Below are 23,342 nucleotides of genomic sequence, written 5' to 3'. Positions count from 1 at the left end.
AGACATGATATGATTTTTTCAAAGCATAGGAAGGTTTCTTTTGCAAATGAATAAAATTAACACAGAGGCAAAACCCGGTTTTTGCAGCCGGAATGCAATTGCGGAGGCTTAAAAAGGAAAAGATTAATAAAAAAAAATATATAGCTCCCGGCGGAACTTGAACCCGGAGCGAATGAACGAGAGTCCGGAACAGTTACCACTGCACTATGTTACTCGTGTAGAATAGAGGCATGATGAAAAAAGGCATTCTGAGTTATTCAGTCGTGCTGGTTTGAAAGCTCGCCACCTTCGCCGAATGACTCGAGCACGTTTTTTTCGGTCAGTAACTGATCGAACTGTCGCTTTTGAGTCACTCTGTTTTAAGCATTTCACCTAAATTAAACAAGAATGTCACAGTCCGTGTCTATGGTGCAAGGTAGGAGACCGTCTCATTGTAGCCAAGTTACGACAGTTGCTCGATTGACGCATTTCACGTCTTCGATATTGTGCCTGAGATCATTTCCCAATGAGCTGCCTTTAAAAACGGAATGTCCTGCAATTGTAGTATGCGCTGGAGGTTTCTTTTGGATGGGTAAGGACCCTTGAGATGCGATATCGTCGAATAATTATGTGAAGCGAGAGGCCCTTGACATTGGAAGTGGGAACTTCGAAAGCAAAGTTGCCAGCTACTCGGTATGCACGAGCTAAATTGAACGCCGAAGTAGTGGCTTCGAGAGTTCTGAGGTCAAGGTCGAGAAAATTGGGGGAATCCCAATTAGTGCGCATGCGTTTGTAAACGGTAGGCTTGGTGACCAGAAGAAACGAATCTCATCGCGAGTTCGTAAATGGGCAAACGTTGATCGCGCTGTAGCTTTTACTATAATTGTTGTTTTTAACTGGTTGAACGAAAGCTGTGATAATTGTCCTTAAATAGAATGACTGTCTATAATAATGATTTCGTTGACCAGAATGTTGGGGACAATAAAAAAAAGGTTGTTTATGTGGTAGCGAAGTCGCTTAACTTAAAACTCTTTTTGTAGTGTTTTTTTAATGATTGTGTATCGGTAAAACTGCTGGACAAAAATAGTTTGGTCAGAGCGAATGTTTGTGTTACTGGTAAATTTAAAAAGGCAGAACTCCATTTTTTGGGAATCAAGATATAAGGTGTAGTGAAAAGAAGATAAGTTCAGCAAATTTCATATTATTTGAGAAAATGTGTGTCCGAATTTTTAAAACAGAAAAATTGTTGTACTTAGGTGTTTGTAAATTACGTTTGTCCTCGTTAATTGTGAAGAGGATGTATGTTTATACAAAGTTCAAAGTCAAGATTGGATTTTTGTAGCCTACGTGCGTGTGTGCATGTGTATTAGACATAATACATAGACATAGAACACTTTATTATCTCAATTACGATAAACTCGGGTGTGGTGAATCACAATAAACAGCATAAAACGTAAGAACATGAATAAAATATCAAGGCGCAAATATAGTCAGCTCATCATAGGGTGGGGAGTGGGTACACACACACACACACACACACACACACACACACACACACACACACACACACACACCGTCGAACACACACATAACGTCGAACACACACACACACACACACACACACACACACACACACACACACACACACACACACACACCGTCGAACACACACACACCGTCGAACACACACATAACATCGAAAACACACACACACACACACACACATACACGCACACACACAAACACACACACACACACAAACACACACATACACACACGGCACGCGCGAACACGCAAACAAACGTATGAAGGAACAGACGCACAATTATACCCGCACGCACGCACACACAGGCAGACAGGCACTCGCACACACACACACACACACACACACACACACACACACACACACACACACACACACACACAGATAAAGCAATGACAAAAAATAGCAGAAACTTACACTTCAACACTCGAACACACACACACACGCACACACGCACACAAACACACACACACTCACACATGCACACAACGACGCCCATTTTCATAGAAACACAGTAACCCCCTCGTATAAGCGGGAATGAAAGAGTGGTGGCCAATGACCCAGAACAAACAAAAGTCAAAGCTGGCAACTCAGGTTTGTATTCAGGAAAATGTGCACGAAATGCATGCAGAAGATACGACTTTTCCCTCTATTTTCTCTCTTTGGGAGCGTCAGCTCGGTTTGACATGAAAAACTGAAGAAAAGCCCTGCCTTTTTGCACTGAGAAACTGTGGAAGTAGCGTGTTTACTACTGGGTCTGGCTGTAGTACATTTACCCTCATTTACTTCCTCGTTAGCTTCCAAAGTAAACTCTTTTTTCGTCCCATGCATGCGAAAGTGAGGATGTACTTCCGATGTCACTCAAAACTTTAGAAGTAGTCGCAAAATACCCTGAGTTACTTCCTCGCTTTGCTTCGAGGTAAACCCTTTTTCCGGCCCATGCATACGAAAGTGAGGCAAGTACTTCCGATGTCACTCAAAACTTCGGGAGTTGTCGCGAACTGCCCCCATAAGCATACGGACCCTGGAAGGACATGTGGCTGCACTTGAAGTAGGCTCCTCTGGAAAGGATCCTCTGCAGGCCATGCCCATAACCGGGGATGGGAGCGAGCCGCTCAGCAATGGACAGGACCAGCTAGCTCCCCCGCTGTCATCTCGTTAATCATGTTCTAACCAACACAGTTAAAAGTCCTATTGTCATGAAATAATGTGATGCATTCAAATTTTTATCCATTTTATCTGTTTTAGTAGATGTAGTATTATGAAACCAGCGGCATATATATATATAATTATAAGCCATGCGCACTTGACCGGCATTCGTGAAACTTTGTGGAATTATCATTCCATATCTCAGGCCAATGTACACCAAATTTGAAGTAAGTTGCATAAGTAATTCATGAGTTATCAGCATTTTAATGGGTGGCATGTTTTTGTTCTTTTTTTTTGTTCTTTTTTTTTTGGGGGGGGGGTACTTTGTACACGTTTGTGTGTGTGTGCTTTATGCATTCAGATGTATACGTATGTAAGAGTGTACGCATTAACTAAGTTGGTATATCATTAAAATTCTGTTGTTAATAAATTGTGTCTCGACTGATTGATGGGATTGTCGATTTTGTAAGTATCCTTTTAAACAGCAAACGGAAGTATAGTGTGTCACCACCGCCCCCCCCCCCCCCCCATCTCTCTCTCTCTTTCTCTATCCATCTTTCTTTTTCTCTTTCTCTCTCTCCCCCCCTCTCTCTCTCTCTCTCTCTCTCTCTCTCTCTCTCTCATATGCACACACACGCATTTACAATATACAGCCCATACTTGAATAACTGAGATTAACATAAGCACTCAAGCAATAACAGAGAGAAGAAATCTTCAAACCATTACATTTGTAACTACACAAACTCACTGTAAGACTAAGAGACTGGATCTTTCTTCCCGATAACTCTTGGCGGCAGCTTCTTGAGTTGCTGTCCGCATGCGGACTCTGTGTCCTTGATTCCCGATTGCGCTGACAAACAATGTAACACTGCCGCACCTGCTGGCCCTGCCCTGCCTCTTCTGACCGGTGGAGACGATGTTTAGCTCAGAGTTGAGACATGAGATAAGCGTACTTTGTTCGACCTGAGTATCGAAATGGACAGCTTTTGCAGAAAAAAAAGAAACAACAAAACAAAACTGTTAAAAGACATGGACAAACGGTTATACTTGACGGACATGAATCATAACTGAATAAAATACGTGGCTTATACCTACCATGCAATACAGTACAGTGTTAGTTTATTTATGCCATAAGGGGCAAATGTATAATGACTAAATGAGTTACACGTTTGGCATTTTTAAGAACTATAAATGCATACATGAATCGTCTAAAACATGATCAGGTATAAGAAAACATGATCAGGTATAAGAAAACAAACACGTACAGATACTCCGATTCACTCAATCACTCGTACTACCACGTGAATGTCACACACACACACACTGACACACGCACGCACGCGCGTACGCACGCATCTACGTACACACACATGCACACACACATCTACAGACATACGCACGCACACGCACATTTTACACACATACGGCACACACATATAGACCTAAGAAATACAAAAATAAAAACCAGCTGCATTCTAAGATTCGACCGGAGAATCTAGATCTCTGATTCAACTGATTCAGTTAGATCTGTAGTTGTTAGTCAGTCTTGCAGGAAAATCAATGGCGATTCTGACATCGATGTTGCGGGTAGTAGTCTACCGGCGTAAACTCATTATAAATGAAAGCACACAAATCAAGGACTCTTGTTGGAAAAGACCTTTTTTTTTTTTATTCCGATCCTTATTTTGTAGTCGAAATGTTTTGTGTGTGCAGAAATACAAATTTAGATCGATTGCAAGCGTTTTAGATTTCATTGTCAGTGTACGTGTGTCACTGTGTCGGAACTGTGCCTCTCGAAACATTCAGTTAGCGTTAGACCTATGCTTTTGCTTTATTTTTATGATGACTCCTTAATTCCTGAACCGAATCATTAAGCAGAGCCTCTTTGTAAACCGCCATAAAACAAAGTACCGTGATGTGCAATGCTGAAAGCGTAAATCTGACTTTTGAGAGGTTCCCTGAAATGCGTCAACTCGGCTAAGATTTAAAATCTACGAATGACGAACACAGTACGTGAACAGAGCAAACACATTGCTTGAAACTGTTTTGTTGCATAATGAAGCCTTGTTTGCAGCCACTTAAAAGTCTTATACGACAAGAATGTATTACATAATTGATAAAAAGAACTTGCCAGAGAACTTTCGTCAAGCCAGCGGCTGCTCACCGCTAGGAATTCTGGGTGGTTGAGCACTTTGAAAACTTCCGCTTTACATTATGTTCCAAATAAGGATATCCTACTACGATTATGTTCCAAATAAGGATATCCTACTACAATGGAATACATCAATGAATTTTCAAACGGCTACACTTGCTCCGTCCTTTCTGATCGGAGGGGGGTGTTTTTTTGAAAGTGTTAGTGAATGGATTAAACATTTTAGCGGTCAAATCTCAATTTCTGTCAGAAAATGTAGACGAGGACCTTTAATGTAAAAAAAAAAAATTAAAAAAAAAGGAAAAAAAAGGGTGTGTGTGTGTATGTGTCTTTAAACGGGGTATCTGAAAACGTGGGTCCAACTGTAACAGAACTAATTGATTCACAGGTGTCGCAGCGTCTGACCACGCACTGGTTTTTGTTGACAACCACGAAACACAGCGAAAGCATCAAGTGGGAGTTCCACAGATGAGTTTCAAGGAACCTAAACTGTACACCATGGCAACGGCCTTCACTTTGGCCTACAACTACGGATTCGTCAGACTCATGAGCAGTTACAACTTTACTGATGCAGATGCCGGGCCACCTAGGAAAACAACGGCCCATAGCGTAATTGTGACGGCTACCTTATTTCGTTAAAACATTTTATTTATTCTTATTCACTTATTCCATAAGCGAAAATTTGATTTAGTATTTTATTTGCTGTCCTTGTATTGGTGAGTACAGAATTATTTTGTTTTTTAAAATGTGATAACCTCACCCACAGTCACTTTGTTGTTTACATTGTATTTATATATTTTATTTATTTTTATTTTCATTTAAATTACGTAACCCATTTCTAGCGACTTCTGAGATAACTCGTAATCCAATGACGTCACCAAGCAACATCATCGGACTTCAATCAGTTGCATAGGAACTCACATGTCTCCAATTATCTTTCAATTCAATTAATGTCCAAATAAAGACACACAATTCCTTTTGACATTAGGCGTCTAAGACATCGCATCAAACCCGATGTTCTCATAGTGTAATATTGAATCAATTGCCGAACTGATTCCTCGACATTTCAGGATATTTCCATTCTGGAGGACGGATCCTGTGGGGGAGGTTGGGTGTGTGAACACCGGTGGCCCGAGATCGTTCATATGGTCCACTTCAGAAACCGGGTCAACGGTACTGATGTCAACCACTGGACTGACAACTCAGATTTCGTCGCTTTCTCTCGCGGTGACGTGGGCTTCTTTGCAATGACGTCAAAAAGGAGTTACGTTGGTGACGTCGGAACAGGACTTCCCCCTGGGCGTTACTGTGACGTCATCACTCAGTGCCAGCGCACCGTGACGGTGGATAGTTATGGGTCTGTGCGTCTGGATTTGGACGAAAATGTCAACCCCATCATTGCGGTCCTCTCAGGTACGAATAAAGACAACTCGTACCATACTTTTCGTGTGACTTGTAATTTCTATGTTTTTTTGTTTTTTTATCTTTGCCATGGACTACGGAGTACATTGTCACTCATCATCGCGAAACAATGTTCCTATCCCGTCCGTGTAACTTAGGTTGAAAGTGTTTTTCTTTTTGTAAATTTTGTTAGGATTTAGAATGTACTACTCACGGATAAAACCAACAACCGTAATACACCAAATGTAAATTATCAAGAGTACCCTTGTATCTAGCCCCCCCCCCCCCCCCCCTTTAAAGCGCAACACACAAAAGAAGAAAAGTAATAACATTGCAAATTAAATCGGTTTTGGACTTTTGAACGTTAGTGGATTGAGCAACGCTTTTTTTTTAAACTGAGCGCCCAGCTGAACTGTACTGAACTGAAATGAACTGAACTGGAGTGAATAGAGCTGGACCAAGCTGAGATGAACTAATTTGATTGTAAAAACAGGCATTTCATTGATTGCTTTTTTAACAATGAGCGATTTGATTTGTTTCAGATTGGACAGCTTCTGACAGTGTTGTAAGCAATCTTTTGCCAAGGTCATCTATTGACACATCACCAGTTACCCATGCCCCCGATATAAGCTTGACGGATACTAACGGTGCTACTGCTGTTTTGATCACAGCTGTCCCATCGCAGGCAGAAAACAGCCATCTTATTTCCATGATAGTCCCGTCACAGGCAGAAAATGACCTGATGTCCAAAATTGTTCCGACGCGCACAGTAAACATTGATCTCATGTCCAAGATTCTTGCAACATCCGAGTGGTACCAATACAGCACGGACTTTCTTCTGTTCTCAGTAGCAGCTGGCATTAACAATCTTCCGAGCTCTTACCCAGAAGCTGTAGATTCTCAGTATGCTGGGTCTGCTTCTTCTGTGGATATTTCACGAGATTTGTTGCAGTCTGTTTACCACGGACAAAGGTCTTGGATGGATGACACTACGAACACAGTGCCCTATGCAACAAGTCTTCACCCTTCTGTTGACAGGTCTGTCTTGTTTCAGTCCGATATCATGCGCTCACGTCTATCTGGTCTTGAGGCTTCAGAAGGCAAGTCCAGGACCATTTACTCTCAGAACATTGGCGCAAGTCAAAGCGACCTTCGTTTCTCGGCGGGCGAAAGTATGGTAATGCAAACTGCTTTTGGAAGTTTGGATTCTACGATGCAAAGCTCACAGTCTCACCTTCTGGGCACAAATATTCCCATAGAGGTCACCATGAGTGTTGAACCTCATCATTGTTTGTCTCATTCTGCAGTCGATTCCAGCAACTCTCTCGGTTTGCACCTGCACACCCCTGTGTTGCACTCCTCTGTGGTCCCAGATTCGTATTACTCCCCGCGTCCTTCAGCCACTCCGTCTGAACGTCTAAACACTGAATACCTTGTAAGTTTGTCACAAGTAGTTTTCCCTGCAGTTACTGACAGATTTTCTGTTGAACCTACACAAGCACTGTCACTTAAGACATCAACGACGATGTATACTCTGTCCAGCAATCCTTACACCGAATACTTGCTACCTTCGTCACAAGTGGCTGCTTCCCAGGCAAACTCTCACAGCTATTCTATAGAGCCTACACATGTGTTGTCAAAAATACCAGGAACGGCAACATACGCTTATTCGAGTGTTCGAGAAAGTTTGACGTCATCTGCGATATCTGGCACTAACGTTCACTATGCGGCAGTAACGACAACTCTGACGGCATCAGATATGACGTCAGCAACGGCTGGAAAGACATCATCTATGATAGCTGGCACGAACATTCTCCAAGTCTCACCAGGTACAGTTGTGACATCATCGGTTATGTCGTCATTGTCGTTATCCGCTACTGCAGGGTTTCAACAAACGTCAACCATAGCAAGGCCAACCTCAGTGACAACTGTTACGGAAGTCATGCCGGCGTCATCTTCGATTCCAACAACAATGACGTCATCACTGACGACGCCGACAACAACTGTATTGGCGACGACATCATCACCGTACAAAAGAACGGTAGTGTTGCTGCACTGGAGAACCAACGTAGGGGAGTACGTCTTCTTCAGGGGTGGGGTTGATGCCCACTATCGCGAAGGTCAGTCGAATTGTATACTTGGGGTTCATTGTTGATGATGATGGTGGTGGTAGAAGAAGTGGTGGTAGTGGTGGTGGTGTGGTTGTGCGGTTGTGGTTGTGTGTGTGTGTGTGTGTGTGTGTGTGTGTGTGTGTGTGTGTGTGTGTGTTTTAACATGGAATATAAAAAAATACCCATCAGACACATACCACAAGCTTTGAGGCTGTTGGCTATTTGCACAGAGAAGGTGGGTATTATAGATAATGTTCGGAATTAACTACAGGTTTTTTATGGGCTGCAATTGGTTGCTTCTCCCTGTAAAAAAAAAGGGGGGGGGGCAACCAAACTTGCGTGAAATTCTGCGCCAATCATTAGCGCGTGAACAAATTGTTTCTAAACGTTGTAAGCGAGCACGTGTAAGTTACTCCACTCGATAATGATTGGCCTATTTTGTAACGTCGGTTTGTTTGCCTTTCTTTTTCCAAGGAAAAGCAACTTTCCTCAGCCAATACTAACTTGTCAGAATTATTTCCGGGATTTTTATTCACAAGGGTCATTCCTGCATCGCAAAGATGCAACCAATCAAATTACCTGTGGCTGGTGTATATCCTCACGTTATTTTCAAATTGTCCAATTCCCTTGGTATCTACGAGTCATCCCGTACCCTCAGATCCTCCTCTGAAATAATCCTCCGCATCTCAAAGGCGAGGGCAAAACAATCTGGTGGAAGATCTTTCAGGCATCAAGTTCCTACCGTGTGGAAAACACTTCCAAATTCTATACGTAATTCAAGTAGCCTTTCAAAACACAGCTAAATACATACATGTTTCTTAAAGCCCCACATAACTGCCAAAGCATAGCCCTCTCCACGACGTTTCTTCTTCTTCTTCAGCGTTCGACGTTTCAACATGGTCTTTTCTTACCTCTGTGTGAACAGTAGGCTTACTCTATTAATATTATCATTATTGTGCCCAGGTTGTGTGGAAGATGCCGAGTCAGACCCCTGCGCAATATCGATACGGGACAGAGACGAAGGGACTTCTCATCAACTGGACGAGTACAATGCCTGGCGGAGAGGGGATTCCCGTTTGGACTGGTATGGTGCCGAGTCGGAACAAGGCCGCTTCAAGGGTCGGGAAGCACAAGGGAGCCCTGGCATCTGGACTACCAACGTTGCGGGGCAAAAAGGATACAGCACGTTTAACCGGTACGAGAAAGAAACGTGTCCAAATAGCCAGATATCTTATTTTGCGGATAAGAGACAACCCCGACAGTTCTGAAACTTTTTTAAAATTTTTATTTTTTGTATTATTCATTTTTTATTTTTTACAAATTAATGAAAGAATACAATCTAAATTGCGCATTGAACTCGATATCTATTCACGGGAACCGATATCTGGACGAATCTTGCATTGCTAAGAGAACTTTCTCGTAAGTCGCTATGTGCTCTTGTTGGTAAACATTTCATCTGTGATGGTGCTCTATGCCGGCACATAAAAGCGGTTAGAGTTGCGCTGGCTTGAAACCAGTCGACCCCCACGTTCGGCGAGGGATTTATTTCCCAGTCTCTCTTCGTTGCCCGAACAAACCCGTGTGCACGAATGCGCACGATAAAGATCCCAAGTTCACATAGAAAGTCTCAGGGCTTGGAAACACGAATACATGTATGCAGGGGGAAAATGGTAGCGCTGTATACTGTATGGCAGCTCGCTTTCGCCAGGGAGAAAGCAGCCCGAATTTCCATGAATGTAACCTCACAGGACTATAAATGATACCAATACCAACCTAGAAACACCCCCGACAGTTTGTTTTTTGAGTCACTTGAGAAAAAGTGACTCTATGTAATCGGTCAGTGTTAGTCTGTCCGGCCGGCCGGCCGGCCGTCCGGCCGGCCGGCCGGCCGGCCGGCCGTCCGTAGACACCACCTTAACGTTGGACTTTTCTCGGAAACTATCAAAGCGATCGAGCTCATATTTTGTTTAGTCGTGACCTCCAATGACCTCTACACTTTAACGATGGTTTCGTTGACCTTTGACCTTTTTCAAGGTCACAGGTCAGCGTCAAAGGAAAAATTAGACATTTTATATCTTTTCTCGGAAACTATCAAAGCGATCGGGCTCATATTTTGTTTAGTCGTGACCTCCAATGACCTCTACACTTTAACGATGGTTTCGTTGACCTTTGACCTTTTTCAAGGTCACAGGTCAGCGTCAAAGGAAAAATTAGACATTTTATATCTTTGACAAAGTTCATCGGATGTGATTGAAACTTTGTAGGATTATTCTTTACATCAAAGTATTTACATCTGTAGCCTTTTACGAACGTTATCAGAAAAACAAGGGAGATAACTAGCCTTTTCTGTTCGGCAACACACAACTTAACGTTGGGCTTTTCTCGGAAACTATAAAAGTGACCGGGCTCAAATTTTATGTGAACGTGACTCATTGTGTTGTGAATAGCAATTTCTTCCTGTCCATCTGATGCCTCATATAATATTCAGAACTGCGAAAGTGACTCGATCGAGCGTTTGCTCTTCTTGTTTTACATTGTAATTAAATAACACAATCTGAACTGCACGCACAATTCACTCAATATTCATTCATGTAGTGAACGGATGTCTGGACAGATATTGCATTGTTAAGAGGATTTTCTGCATACCAAGACATGGATACCCGTCATACGAACTGAAGGTGCAACTCGTTCACAGTAACACGTGTCTTTGTTTATTCCAGATACGGAGAGCACTACTGGCTTCTCGACGTAGACATGGACTGCAGTCAAACCGAAAACGGTTTCTTCGAGGTCAAAGGTTTTTCAACCACCAGCCACTGGGAACGCGGCATCATGGAACATGCATGTTCCGGTTCCGGTTCCTACCCGCCGCCCCCTGCCCGTGGCTCGACCAATCATTTTGCTCGCTGCGGTTACGTCAATGTTTTTCGCTCTGACGGCAATTGTGAAGTGAATTCATTCGAGGAGTACCAGGCACCTGACGTACCTATCATAGGATGAAGATATGAACGAGCAGAGATGCCATTGGAAATCTGAGAGACATCGAACATTATTTCAAATTACCGAAAACGGTTTCCTCAATTCGACCGGAAGGCTAAACTTTTCTAAGGTAGGAGAAAGATGACGCCAAAAATTGTCGAAAACTTTCGAAAATTGCAGAAAATGTCATGGTCAATTTGGCCAAGTCAAGTTGCCAAAGAAAATAAATATATAACATGATGAATAAAAACAAAACACGAATGATAGATTATTGGAACATCTAATTTATGACAAAACAAAACGTTACACTTACTGACCTTCGACCAAGTAGTCTTGAAGTGGACAGACAGATACACATTTATGAATACAGATTACGAACTTATCTGAAAATCTTGCAAGAACCTCGCTGGCAAGACGCGGGCGATGCCATCTTTGTGTTATCGAATCATGATGAGAAAAAAAGTTTGGCTGTGCTGAACTTTTATGAGGTTATAATTATATTATACATGATTGCTTTTACGAGCTTTCAATGATAGCTCTTCGACTGCGACTAGCATGCAGGTGTTGGATACAATTAAAAAAAAAGTGTATCAGTATATGGGGTGCCTGAAGGTGTAATACCTCTAGCGACAACTTCTATATTCCATATATATATACTTTCGCCCTGTTTCGACGTACATGTATAACTTGATCCACCCAAGCCATCGGTAAAGGTTCAAATGTATAATACCTGAGAAAAAAGGGCCCTTAAATCGCTTTCAAAGTTATACCAGAAGATTTTGTGTTACAAATAATGCTACCGTGCAGGAGAACTGCTTTTACTTTGCAAAAGCAACAAATACGACAATGTTTGTCCGCATTGAAAATCATCATCTGAAACCACCCACATCCTTTCTACCCATCGTGTTGAGTTTATTCATTAGATTAATAATCATCAAAAAAAGGTAAATTATTCAATCAACACACTGATGTATTTTTAAAGTATTTGATTAAATGTTTCACCTATAAACCTATTTTCCGTAACACCAGATCATCAGCGCGTTCAATGTACAAAAACAGGGAAATATCCAAGGGAAGTAGCTACCTTAAGTGCACAACCTAGACACTATCCTGAATTACTTCCCCTCCCCCGATAATGCTTCGCCTGCAAACTCGAAGTGGCAAGTAGTAGCAGAGATATAATATACATGTCTCTGGTAGCACCGGCTCGATGGATGGGGACGGGGGTGGGGTGACCCATTCAAACGCATTGTGCTGATTTCTTTGTTCGTAAAAGATTAGCGTACTGTACAAATTAAACAGAGACGTGTTTCTTTTTGAACTGATTGGTCTGAATCAAACGATATTATTATTGAACCTATCCACAACTTTTATATTTGAAAGAGAGTGTTAGAGTGTGACCAAACAGCTTCCCGTGGAAGCATGAGCGCGCGCATGCACACACACAAACACAAACACACAGATAAACACACAGATAAACACAATCACACACACACACACACACACACACACACACACACCGTGGCACAACGTGACGGCACACACACACACACACACGCACACACACACACACACACACACACATACACACACAGACACACACTGTGTGACACACATACGCAGACACACACACACACACACACACACACACACACACACACACACACTGTGTGACACACATACAAACACACACTCACGGTCACACTGCCATGCACGTGTACACGAAAACACAAGGGGACTAACTGCCAAAGGAGCAATATATCCTGAGCTGCTTCCCCTGTAATGATTTTAGAGCAAATTCTGCCTTTTTTTTTATCAACCATTGACTATATTTAACAATCCTTCTTCTTACATGTGTTACACTGACACAACATCAAACACCTTTACTTTGACGGCAGAAACACGTAACTAGCAGTTTGGAAGATTGTAAGGTGCATTTGTCGCGCTGTTTCACGAATGGTGTACAAAAACAATGGTAAAGAAAATAATAACGGCGAGTTTTTATTGTTTAGCTGCAGGCTTGGTTGGCTCCTGGTTGTTGTTGTGTTGGTGGTGGTTGCTGTTGTTGTTGTTGTTTTTGTTGTTAAGATTGAAGAAAGAAACAAAGAAATAAAACAAAGATCACAGACAAAAGAATCAAAATGACCTGCATGTTACGATGCAAACACAAGTCCACAAGGGCGGGGAAGTAGCTCAGTTGGTAGCGCGCTGGCTTTGTATCCAGTTGGTCGCTATCAGCGTGAGTTCGAACCCAACGTTCGGCGAGAGATTTATTTCTCGGAGTCAACTTTCTGCAGACTCTTTTCGGTGTCCGAACACCCCGTGTGCACACATGCGCACGAAAAAGATCCCAAGTTCACAGCGAAAGTCTCAGGGCTTGGAAAACCGTGACGAAGACACGCATGCATCATCTATCGTCTCTGATTATCATGATCGTATTTCGATACTTTGACGAGACAAACCCAATGCTGGTGTGTCGAAGAAGACAGCCACAGCGGGCTTGTTCGAGTCAAAGTATCACACCATATCCTCAGCGTATTGCCAATACCTGTCCCAATATAGGCCCACTGGTCTAAGAGGACGTTAAACCCTAATAGTCCTAATAGTCAGTCAGTCAGTCACAAGTCCACATATGATGCGCTCATCCATTCATTCATTCTGGTCGTTTTCATGATTTCCTGTTTATTGACCTTGATTACACATTTCTGAGTGCATGCATTTACCTTTCATCACTGAGAACGTGTTATTTATGTATTATTATTTGATTTATGTATTATCACGTACACTTTTGGAGCCAATACAGGATGACACACATACGTACAGACACAGAAAGACAGAAGGACAGGCAGACAAACATAAACACAGACACAGATACGGATACACACACACACACACATGCACATCAGTATGAACAATCAAATAACACAAAATAACAACAGAATGTTTATGTTTCAAATGTCATTGTATTTTTCTTTCTTCAATAATACAAAAAGGCTTTTCATGACATTCATCATCATTTGGCTTACAATGTAATCGTAGTTTTGCATCTGGACAGAAAGTACAAAGGCAAAATGATATACGGAAAAAGCAATGCATAGACAATGTTCTCACTTTCAACTACAGGTTTCCAGAAGAAAAAAAACTATACTACCTATCACACAAATTGATAAACAGAGATAATAATTTATCGCATGATTTTCAAGTAACTGTCAGTCTAGAATGATTGTACTTTAGACTAGCAATGCTAATCTGATCAAAGTTACACAGTAAAGCCAAAAAATCTACCTTGTCTAAACTAAAAAGCAAAATTAAGAAACAGGAACAGCAAACGGCTGCATTTCATTAAAATGTTTGGTTTTCGGAATTTGTCTGGCAACATTCCTATGTGACTTAAATTGCTTTACTTTGTGTGAACTTATTTCACTTCTTTCTTTTTTCTTTGTTTGCCTTTCACCTCAATGGACAACGGAAAACAAAATAAATGTGTGTTAAGAATAGGACTGGTATCTTTTCTGCAGAAGAAAGACACTTTACACTTTAAAAATAAAACTGTAATAACAAATCTTCCCGGAAAACAGACGAACGGAGTTGCACTCGAACCTGGCAAGACACAATGCAGCTTCTCCTTCTCGGATAAAGTAACACTAGGATTAAATTACCTTAGCATCTCTCTCTCTCTCTCTCTCTCTCTCTCTCTCTCTCTCTCTCTCTCTCTCTCTCTCTCTCTCTCTCTCTCTCTCTCTTAAACACACAGTAATACACACACAGTAATACACACACACAAATACACAAACACAAACACACACACACACACACACACTAACACACAATCTCTCTCTCTCTCTCTCTCTCTCTCTCTCTCTCTCTCTTTCTCTCTCCCTCCCTCTCAACCTCGGGTATATGTATAGATATAGATATCAAAATCTCATCACCAGGCAGAACAAGCCAGATCTTGCCTTGTTAGTTCTAGTCCGGAGCTCAAGCAAGCTTCATTAAAAAAACATCTCACAAACGCATCATTACAAAGTACAATGGAATGATAAGAACACCTGTTGATTTTTACGGCGATGCGTCCGCATGAAAGCCTTGAGTCTGAGTCATCAAAGTGTCAGTCAAGCGTAAATATGTCAATTGCGGTTCACGTTCAAATTCACTCAAAAAACGAAAACAAAAACAACAAAAAGGACACACTTTATATAATTAGTTCTACATTTACAATCTTTGGGTTTATGTGGAAACGTCCTGGGAAACTTAAAAAGATACACAAGAAAATTATTGTGTTTATTACTGAGAAATGCTGGGGGGGGGGGGGGGTGCCATGTGATTAGCATCAAAAGTAAGTCTCTGTTTTCATGTCTAGAGATAACTAAAAACCAATAACAGTCAAAGATTCGCTGAGACTTTCAACATGCACGACGAGGAACTTCAGGCATTCCTAGAAACATCAATGCACGTCTTGAGCCAGACGAATCATGTCGACAAAACTTTTAGCTGTTTTAGTACAACACACAGTAAACTCCTCAGTTTCCAATTTTTCGTCGTGTCATAGTTAATTAGTCACTCATTCATACCGTACGTTTTGGAGACGATAAAACTAAAGTGATGAGCTACAAAATATACAGACTGCTTTTTAACAATTTGCTAAAGAAGAACTATAAATGACGAGTTTTGATTTGAGGAACAAATATCAACGTAACACTGACAGTTCAAAGAATTGGCTTTTTAGGCCACACACGTCACCAAAATCTTTAGATCCAGTCAAATATCAGCAAAACATATAAACAAGTAAATAAAAATAATGTTAAAAAACTTTTTTTTAACAAATTCAGTGATAACTATAGTCATCACAAAATCAACCTACTTTAAAACTTCACTGTTTCAGAAAACTGTCACACCTACTAACATAAATGTGGACAACTCCTGATGGTCATAAGTCGTCCATTTGAGATCTCTACTGCAAGTCATGCATTGGTAATTCAACAGAGCTACACACGCACAAAGCCTGAGGGGCCTTGAATTAAGCACTTTATAAAACAAACTTTCCAAGGCAAAGAAAAGCATACCGTCAAACATAACAGAAGTAACCACGCACGCATTCACTGGATAAAAAGACACCTCCAATATGGTTTGATTCGAGTCTTTGATTCACACGTTACATTCAAACATACTGGCGCCCCTGCAAGTTTGATTGATGTCATCTACTCTGGCATATCACTGTTCAGTTGCCACCGAATTGTGTATTTTCCAAAACACTGTTTTTATTTTTCACGCTTGTTCCAACAGCAGCACCTCTAAGATACTGTTTTTAAGTTCACAAGAGCACATCTGCCCACAAGTGGCACCTGGACCGTATTTTTGGCCCATATATATATATATATATATACACCGTCATCAAACGAGGCATCATACACCGCATGCACACTCTCGCACACATAAAAGAAAAACTTGTATCCACTGCACAATCCGTAACACGAGCACACCAAATTACACGTACTCTTCATAGTCATTGCCTGTGGTTCCCTCCACGTTGTGGCTGGAATCAGGCAGGAGTGCGATGTCTTTAAACACACCCACCAGCTTGTCAAAGTTAGGGCCTAGGTCCAACAAGCTGTCAAAGTCTAACGCACCCCCTTGAGGCGGCAAGGGGTTCGAGCCGCCTGGAACATCGTCCGAGGCGTTGGTGCTTCCACCAGAATCCCCGTTAGAGTTGCGACCGTCTCTGTGCCGGCCGGTGTTGCCCGGGAGTTCGTCCTCGTCCACCTCGGGCAGTTTGGAGAACATCATAGAGCTAGGCGGATCGAGCCTAGCACTGCGGTCGTTCTCGTACTCAAACTCGGAGCAGGTAAAGGAATCGTTGGCCCCGGAGTCGCTGGAACTGGAATCCGGGGGCTCCAGCAGAACGTTGCTTTCAATGTTCTCTTCTGGCCGCAGCCGGGACAGGTGGTGGTTGTTGAGGTTGTGGTTGTGTGAGAGATGGGGCACGGGGTGGGGCTGGTGATGGTGGGGGTGGTGGGCGTGGTGGGGGTGGGGGCGGGGTCCTCGCTGGCCCCGGGGGTCCTCGCTGGAAGAAGACACAGCCTCCAGCATGCTGGCGGTGTTTTTCAGGTCTGCACGGGCGTTGAGGCGGTTGACCTCGTCCACCGTCAGTCCACGCTGGTACCTCCCGCCTCCCCCCTTCTTGTGGCCGGCGCGCGGGGGGCCGTGACCGTTGTGCTGGTGGGGGTTGGTGGAGGAGGAGGAGCTATGCGAGTGGTGACTGCCCAGAGAGTGGGCTGAGTTGCTGCCGTGCGAGTGGCTGCTGTTGAGCTGGGTCAGGGGGCTGGCCCGGACCCGCGGGCTGTCCCTGTTGACGTGAGGGGCGTGGTGCAGGGCGGCCAGGGCGGAGCTAGGTCTCCCCGACTGGCCAGGCACCACCAGGGGCGAGTTGCGTGCCGGCATGGACAGCGCAGACCCCGTCACCGACACGGGGCTCTGTCGCTGGTGAGCGCCATCCTTGAACTGAGCAGCAAGTGCCGGGTTGTAGCGCTGCGGGTGGTTGTGGTGGTGGTGGTGGTTGTTGAGGTGCGCCTTTAGCTCGTTGCCGTGGCGGAAGCGCTGGTAGTGCTGGATGACGTCCGAGTCGGAGGGAGCGATGGAGGAAGCGTTCTCCAGGTCATAGAGCTCGGGCATGTCTTCGCCCACCAGGCCAATCACCACGCCGTTACCAGGGTCGTTGCCGTCGATGTTCTCGATGATCATGGTGCCGTCAGCGAAGTGGGTGGGTTGGGGCAGCCCCGATATGTTGGATCCGATGAGGTCTGGCCGCTGAGAGGTGAGGGAGCTGGTCTTCTGGGTGGCAAGCTCCTCCGCAATGTGGTTCCTGATGATCATCTCCTCCAGCTGCTGGGCGTTCTCCGCGTAGCGCGAGCTGGGGTGGCTGTGCAGGCTGTTCTCGCTGCCCACCATCTTCCCGCCGCTGCCGGCCGCCGCGTTGTTCTTGCGGGCTGTTGCGTCTCCCTCCCCCTTGACGGGCAGGCACTTGTGGAACCAGCCTCGCCGCACGCGGAAGAGGACGAAGACGATGACGATGGCGATGAGCAGGATGATGAAGAAGACGATGACGACGATGATGCCAGGCTCCAAGCCCGCCTCGGCCGCCACAGCCACAGCGCTGCAGTTGTAGACCTCTCCGTCCGGCAGACAGGCGTGTCCGTCGCCGCAAGGGTTGGAGGTACACAGGGCAGAACAGCCGGACGACACAGAGCCTGTGGCTGCGATGAGGTAGCGATCAGAAGACCCGTTGAGGGGCAGCTTGTCTCCGTTGATGCGGAACTCTGACACGCAGCCTTCGAAGCCTGCAAGATCACGAATGACGTATGGTTAGGATGTGGTAAATTTCAGTGATTGGACTATTTGCATTTTCAGTGTACACACAATAAAACACTTGGTTATATTATTCCGATCTATTCATTGGTGAGTGCACTTTCGATGTTCACAATGAGAAAATGTTATAGTTATAAATTGGTCGGTTTTAATGACTGCACTTTTCAGTGCCTGCTTCAAGTTTTTAATCTCTCTCTCTCTCTCTCTCTCTCTCTCTCTCTCTCTCTCTCTCTCTCTCTCTCTCTCTCTCTCTCTCTCCCTCTCTCTAACTTTATTTACTCTCCCCCTCCCCCACCTTGCTTGTTCTTTTGTCATTTCAGATAGATTAAATAACAACATGTTGGTAGAACAGAAAACAAACACTTACCAATCAAAGAACGACCATCAGGTAAGTTACTCGCGCCACCAAGACTCATGGCAACGATGTCCAGCGAGTCAAAGGGGAAGACAGAGGTGAAGGCACGCGATTGGCTCAGCCCTCGCTGGCCGTCAATCACCATGGAAACATTGGTGGGGGAGGTGGTGAGGGAAATGTTGTGCCAGGAGGAGTCGGTGACATCAGCGGCCAGGATGAGGGGTTCGCCAGACGCCATGGCGAACTTGACTGCTCCCTCCTCCAACTATGAAGAGAAACCAAAGTGTTGAGAGTTATGGATTACTTATATGTCACAGATACACCACTAGACAAAGTTGGATTTCAATTGGCTTTATTACTTGAGAGATGCATCCTCTTAGCAATGGTGAATCCAAGTACCTTTGTTATTTCGGAGACTGATACACCTCCTACCTCAACAACAGTCAAGAGCAGTTTTTCATTTGGACTCATTTACAAACATCCTAACCTTTCAGGAAAACAATATTTTTGTTCCATTCCCCTTTGCAAAAGTATGTATTATATACTCTGTTTCTCTCATTAAATAGAGGCAAAAATAAAAACACTATGAGTCATGTTTTCGTGTGAATTAAAACTAAAATAACAACAAAGCTGCTAAAAAAACAATAACAAACAAAAACAAAATAACAAAACAACAACGAAAACAACAAGAACAGCAAAAAGAAGAAGAAGAAGAAGAAGAAGAAGAAGAAGAAGAAGAAGAAGAAGAAGAAGAAGAAGAAGAAGAAGAAGAAGAAGAAGAAGAAGAAGAAGAAGAAGAAGAAGAAGAAGAAGAAGAAGAACAACAACAACAACAACAACAACAACAACAACAACAACAACAACAACAACAACAACAACAACAACAACAACAACAACAACAAAATTCAACTCACCCATAGCATACAGCTGCTGTCACCAGTCCTAGCCGAGAAGAGAACTCCAGACTCCTCGGATGTGCGGACGCGCAACATCAGGTTAGATTCCGGCAATGCTCTACGGCGACGTTGTTGTCGGGCGGCGTTAAGCAGCAACTGATCACGGCGGAAGCTCTCACGTGTGTTGTAGGTCACACGGGCGTTGCTTCCAAAAGCAAACGGCTGATATTCTGTGGAAGACAAAATAAGATTATAAATATTGCCCTGCATGTTATTAACTATCTCGCTGGGTTTCATTCAAGTGTAACTGAGCTGCATTTCTTTGTTTCATATCTCAGTATTTTCAGTGGAGAAACGACTTATACCATGAAGTTATTCCCATAACCATACCCTTTCTCGTACGAGAATGTAATATCCCTTCAACATTAAATCCTTGAACAAATCTCAGAATCACTTTAACTCGCATGTGTTCCCTAGCAAATCCCAGCTGCCCATTCTACCCTCCCCATCTCCTAAACCACCCAAACACATGAGACAATCTCAGTGTTCCACAGCAAAATACCACACCATCCAGAATCACAAGACAATCTTCCACAGCAAAATACCACACCATCCAGAATCACAAGACAACCTTCCACAGCAAAATACCACAACCACAACACCACCCTCAACAGCAAAATACCACAATCACATGACAACCTTCCACTGCAAAATACCACAATCAGAAGACAACCTTCCACAGCAAAATACCACAATCACAAGACAACCTTCCACTGCAAAATACCACAATCACATGACAACCTTCCACTGCAAAATACCACAATCACATGACAACCTTCCACTGCAAAATACCACAATCACATGACAACCTTCCACTGCAAAATACCACAATCACATGACAACCTTCCACTGCAAAATACCACAATCACATGACAACCTTCCACTGCAAAATACCACAATCACATGACAACCTTCCCTGCAAAATACCACAATCACATGACAACCTTCCACTGCAAAATACCACAATCACAAGACAACCTTCCACTGCAAAATACCACAATCACATGACAACCTTCCACTGCAAAATACCACAATCACATGACAACCTTCCACAGCAAAATACCACAACCACAACACCACCCTCAACAGCAAAATACCACAATCACATGACAACCTTCCACTGCAAAATACCACAATCAGAAGACAACCTTCCACAGCAAAATACCACACCATCCAGAATCACAAGACAATCTTCCACAGCAAAATACCACACCATCCAGAATCACAAGACAACCTTCCACAGCAAAATACCACAACCACAACACCACCCTCAACAGCAAAATACCACAATCACATGACAACCTTCCACTGCAAAATACCACAATCAGAAGACAACCTTCCACAGCAAAATACCACAATCACAAGACAACCTTCCACAGCAAAATACCACAATCACAAGACAACCTTCCACAGCAACAACAAAACACAACTCACTAGTTTCACAGCGCGGCCCGGTAGCACCATCGCCACACATGCACTCCACATCAGACCAGCGGTCTCGGCACTCCCCGGCGGTCGCTCCAGTCCCACAGGTATCCGGCTTGCACAGTCCAGCCGCCTCGCGTCGTGGGCAGGTGTTGGTGATGTTGCCGTAGCCGCTGGCGTTGGCTGTGTTGAGGATGTCGCGGGAGTTGACGCGCAGACTGTGCATGCAGCCCACGAAGTCGTGACTGCGGATGTCGCCTGACAGCCTCAGAATGGAGCTGAAGTCTTCCACGCCGCCCACGCTCAGTCGCACGCCTTGGATGTCTTTGGTTCTGTGGACAGAGAGATGATACTGTATGGAGTGCTTCTTATTAATGAACACTTATGTGAATTGCCCCTTCTCGTTGGAACTCATGGCGATGTTTCTGTGGACAGAGAGAGGATACTGTATGGAGTGCTTCTTAATAATGAACACTTATGTGAATTGCCCCTTCTCGTTGGAACTCATGGCGATGTTTCTGTGGACAGAGAGAGGATACTGTATGGAGTGCTTCTTAATAATGAACACTTATGTGAATTGCCCCTTCTCGTTGGAACTCATGGCGATGTTTCTGTGGACAGAGAGAAGATAGTGTATGGAGTGCTTCTTAATAATGAACACTTATGTGAATTGCCCCTTCTCGTTGGAACTCATGGCCATGTTTCTGTGGACAGAGAGAGGATTCGGTGTGGAGTGCTTGGCTATCACCCGAACTAGCCCCGTGTGAGGTTCACCGTCCGACCAAAGAGTGTATCCCTACGGATACACTCTTTGGTCCGACTGAATGAATCTCAAATGATCGCTCTTCTTTCAGTATGTAATGCCACTTCCACGGATTTAATTCGGGACTATTCCGAGTGTTTCTTGTGTGAGAGAGAGATCCTACAATTCTGGTATCGAATATTTCTTTGAAAAAATCGGTATTGCTTATTCTGTAAAAAAAATAAAAAACAAGAAGAGCAAACGCTCGATCGAGTCACTTTCGCAGTTCTGAATATTATATGAGGCATCAGATGGACAGGAAGAAATTGCTATTCACAACACAATACAGATGTAAATAATTTGATGTAAAGAATAATCCTATAAAGTTTGAATCAAATCCGATGAATAGTTTCAGAGATATGATATTTCAATTTTTTTCCTTCAAGACATACCTGTGACCTTGAAAAAGGTCAAAGGTCACCAAAGCAGACGTCAAAGTGTAGAGGTCACTGGGAGTCACGTTCACATAAAATTTGAGCCCGGTCACTTTTATAGTTTCCGAGAAAAACCCAACGTTAAGTTGTGTGTTGCCGAACAGAAAAGGCTAGTTATCTCCCTTGTTTTTCTGATAACGTTCGTAAAAGGCTACAGATGTAAATACTTTGATGTAAAGAATAATCCTACAAAGTTTCAATCACATCCGATGAACTTTGTCAAAGATATAAAATGTCTAATTTTTCCTTTGACGCTGACCTGTGACCTTGAAAAAGGTCAAAGGTCAACGAAACCATCGTTAAAGTGCAGAGGTCATTGGAGGTCACGACTAAACAAAATATGAGCCCGATCGCTTTGATAGTTTCCGAGAAAAGTCCAACGTTAAGGTGGTGTCTACGGACGGCCGGCCGGACGGACGGCCGGCCGGACAGACTAACACTGACCGATTACATAGAGTCACTTTTTCTCAAGTGACTCAAAAATTAAAAAAGAAATTAAAAAAGACATGGTAAGCTTACTGTCTTCTGTGAGAGATGATGTAATTTGGTATCGAGAATTTCTTCTGTGAAAGAAAGAGGATGCAATTTGGCATCAAGAATATCTTCTGTGAAAGAGAGATAAGCAATTTGGTATCGAGAATTTCTTCTGTAAAAGAGAACGAAGAAAGGGCAGGGAAGGGGGACAGACGAGGGA

The 23,342-nt window shown here is 43.5% G+C and overlaps 2 protein-coding genes across 2 annotated transcripts in view; one reads left to right on the top strand and one right to left on the bottom strand.

The window, feature by feature from the left end:
• LOC138968726 (uncharacterized) overlaps positions 1-12,702 on the top strand; it is a 36,364-nt gene extending 23,662 nt beyond the window's left edge. Inside the window, exons 7-11 of the mRNA XM_070341358.1 lie at positions 5,212-5,432; positions 5,894-6,236; positions 6,767-8,344; positions 9,299-9,530; positions 11,056-12,702. Of these exons, the coding sequence (XP_070197459.1) occupies positions 5,212-5,432; positions 5,894-6,236; positions 6,767-8,344; positions 9,299-9,530; positions 11,056-11,335 (2,654 nt within the window). The 3' untranslated portion in view covers positions 11,336-12,702. The remainder of the gene's footprint in view (positions 1-5,211; positions 5,433-5,893; positions 6,237-6,766; positions 8,345-9,298; positions 9,531-11,055) is intronic.
• A 1,555-nt stretch (positions 12,703-14,257) lies between these two features.
• Positions 14,258-23,342, bottom strand: part of LOC138968732 (cadherin-related tumor suppressor-like) — a 170,316-nt gene continuing 161,231 nt past the window's right edge. Inside the window, exons 20-23 of the mRNA XM_070341364.1 lie at positions 21,422-21,744; positions 19,946-20,157; positions 19,044-19,296; positions 14,258-18,648 (exon numbers count right to left, since the gene is read on the bottom strand). Of these exons, the coding sequence (XP_070197465.1) occupies positions 16,799-18,648; positions 19,044-19,296; positions 19,946-20,157; positions 21,422-21,744 (2,638 nt within the window). The 3' untranslated portion in view covers positions 14,258-16,798. The remainder of the gene's footprint in view (positions 18,649-19,043; positions 19,297-19,945; positions 20,158-21,421; positions 21,745-23,342) is intronic.

This window comes from Littorina saxatilis, linkage group LG6, assembly GCF_037325665.1.
Source record: "Littorina saxatilis isolate snail1 linkage group LG6, US_GU_Lsax_2.0, whole genome shotgun sequence".
Taxonomy (NCBI): Eukaryota; Metazoa; Mollusca; class Gastropoda; order Littorinimorpha; family Littorinidae; genus Littorina; species Littorina saxatilis.
Note: the sequence above shows the minus strand (reverse complement) of the source record. Positions and strands in the feature narration are given on the sequence as shown.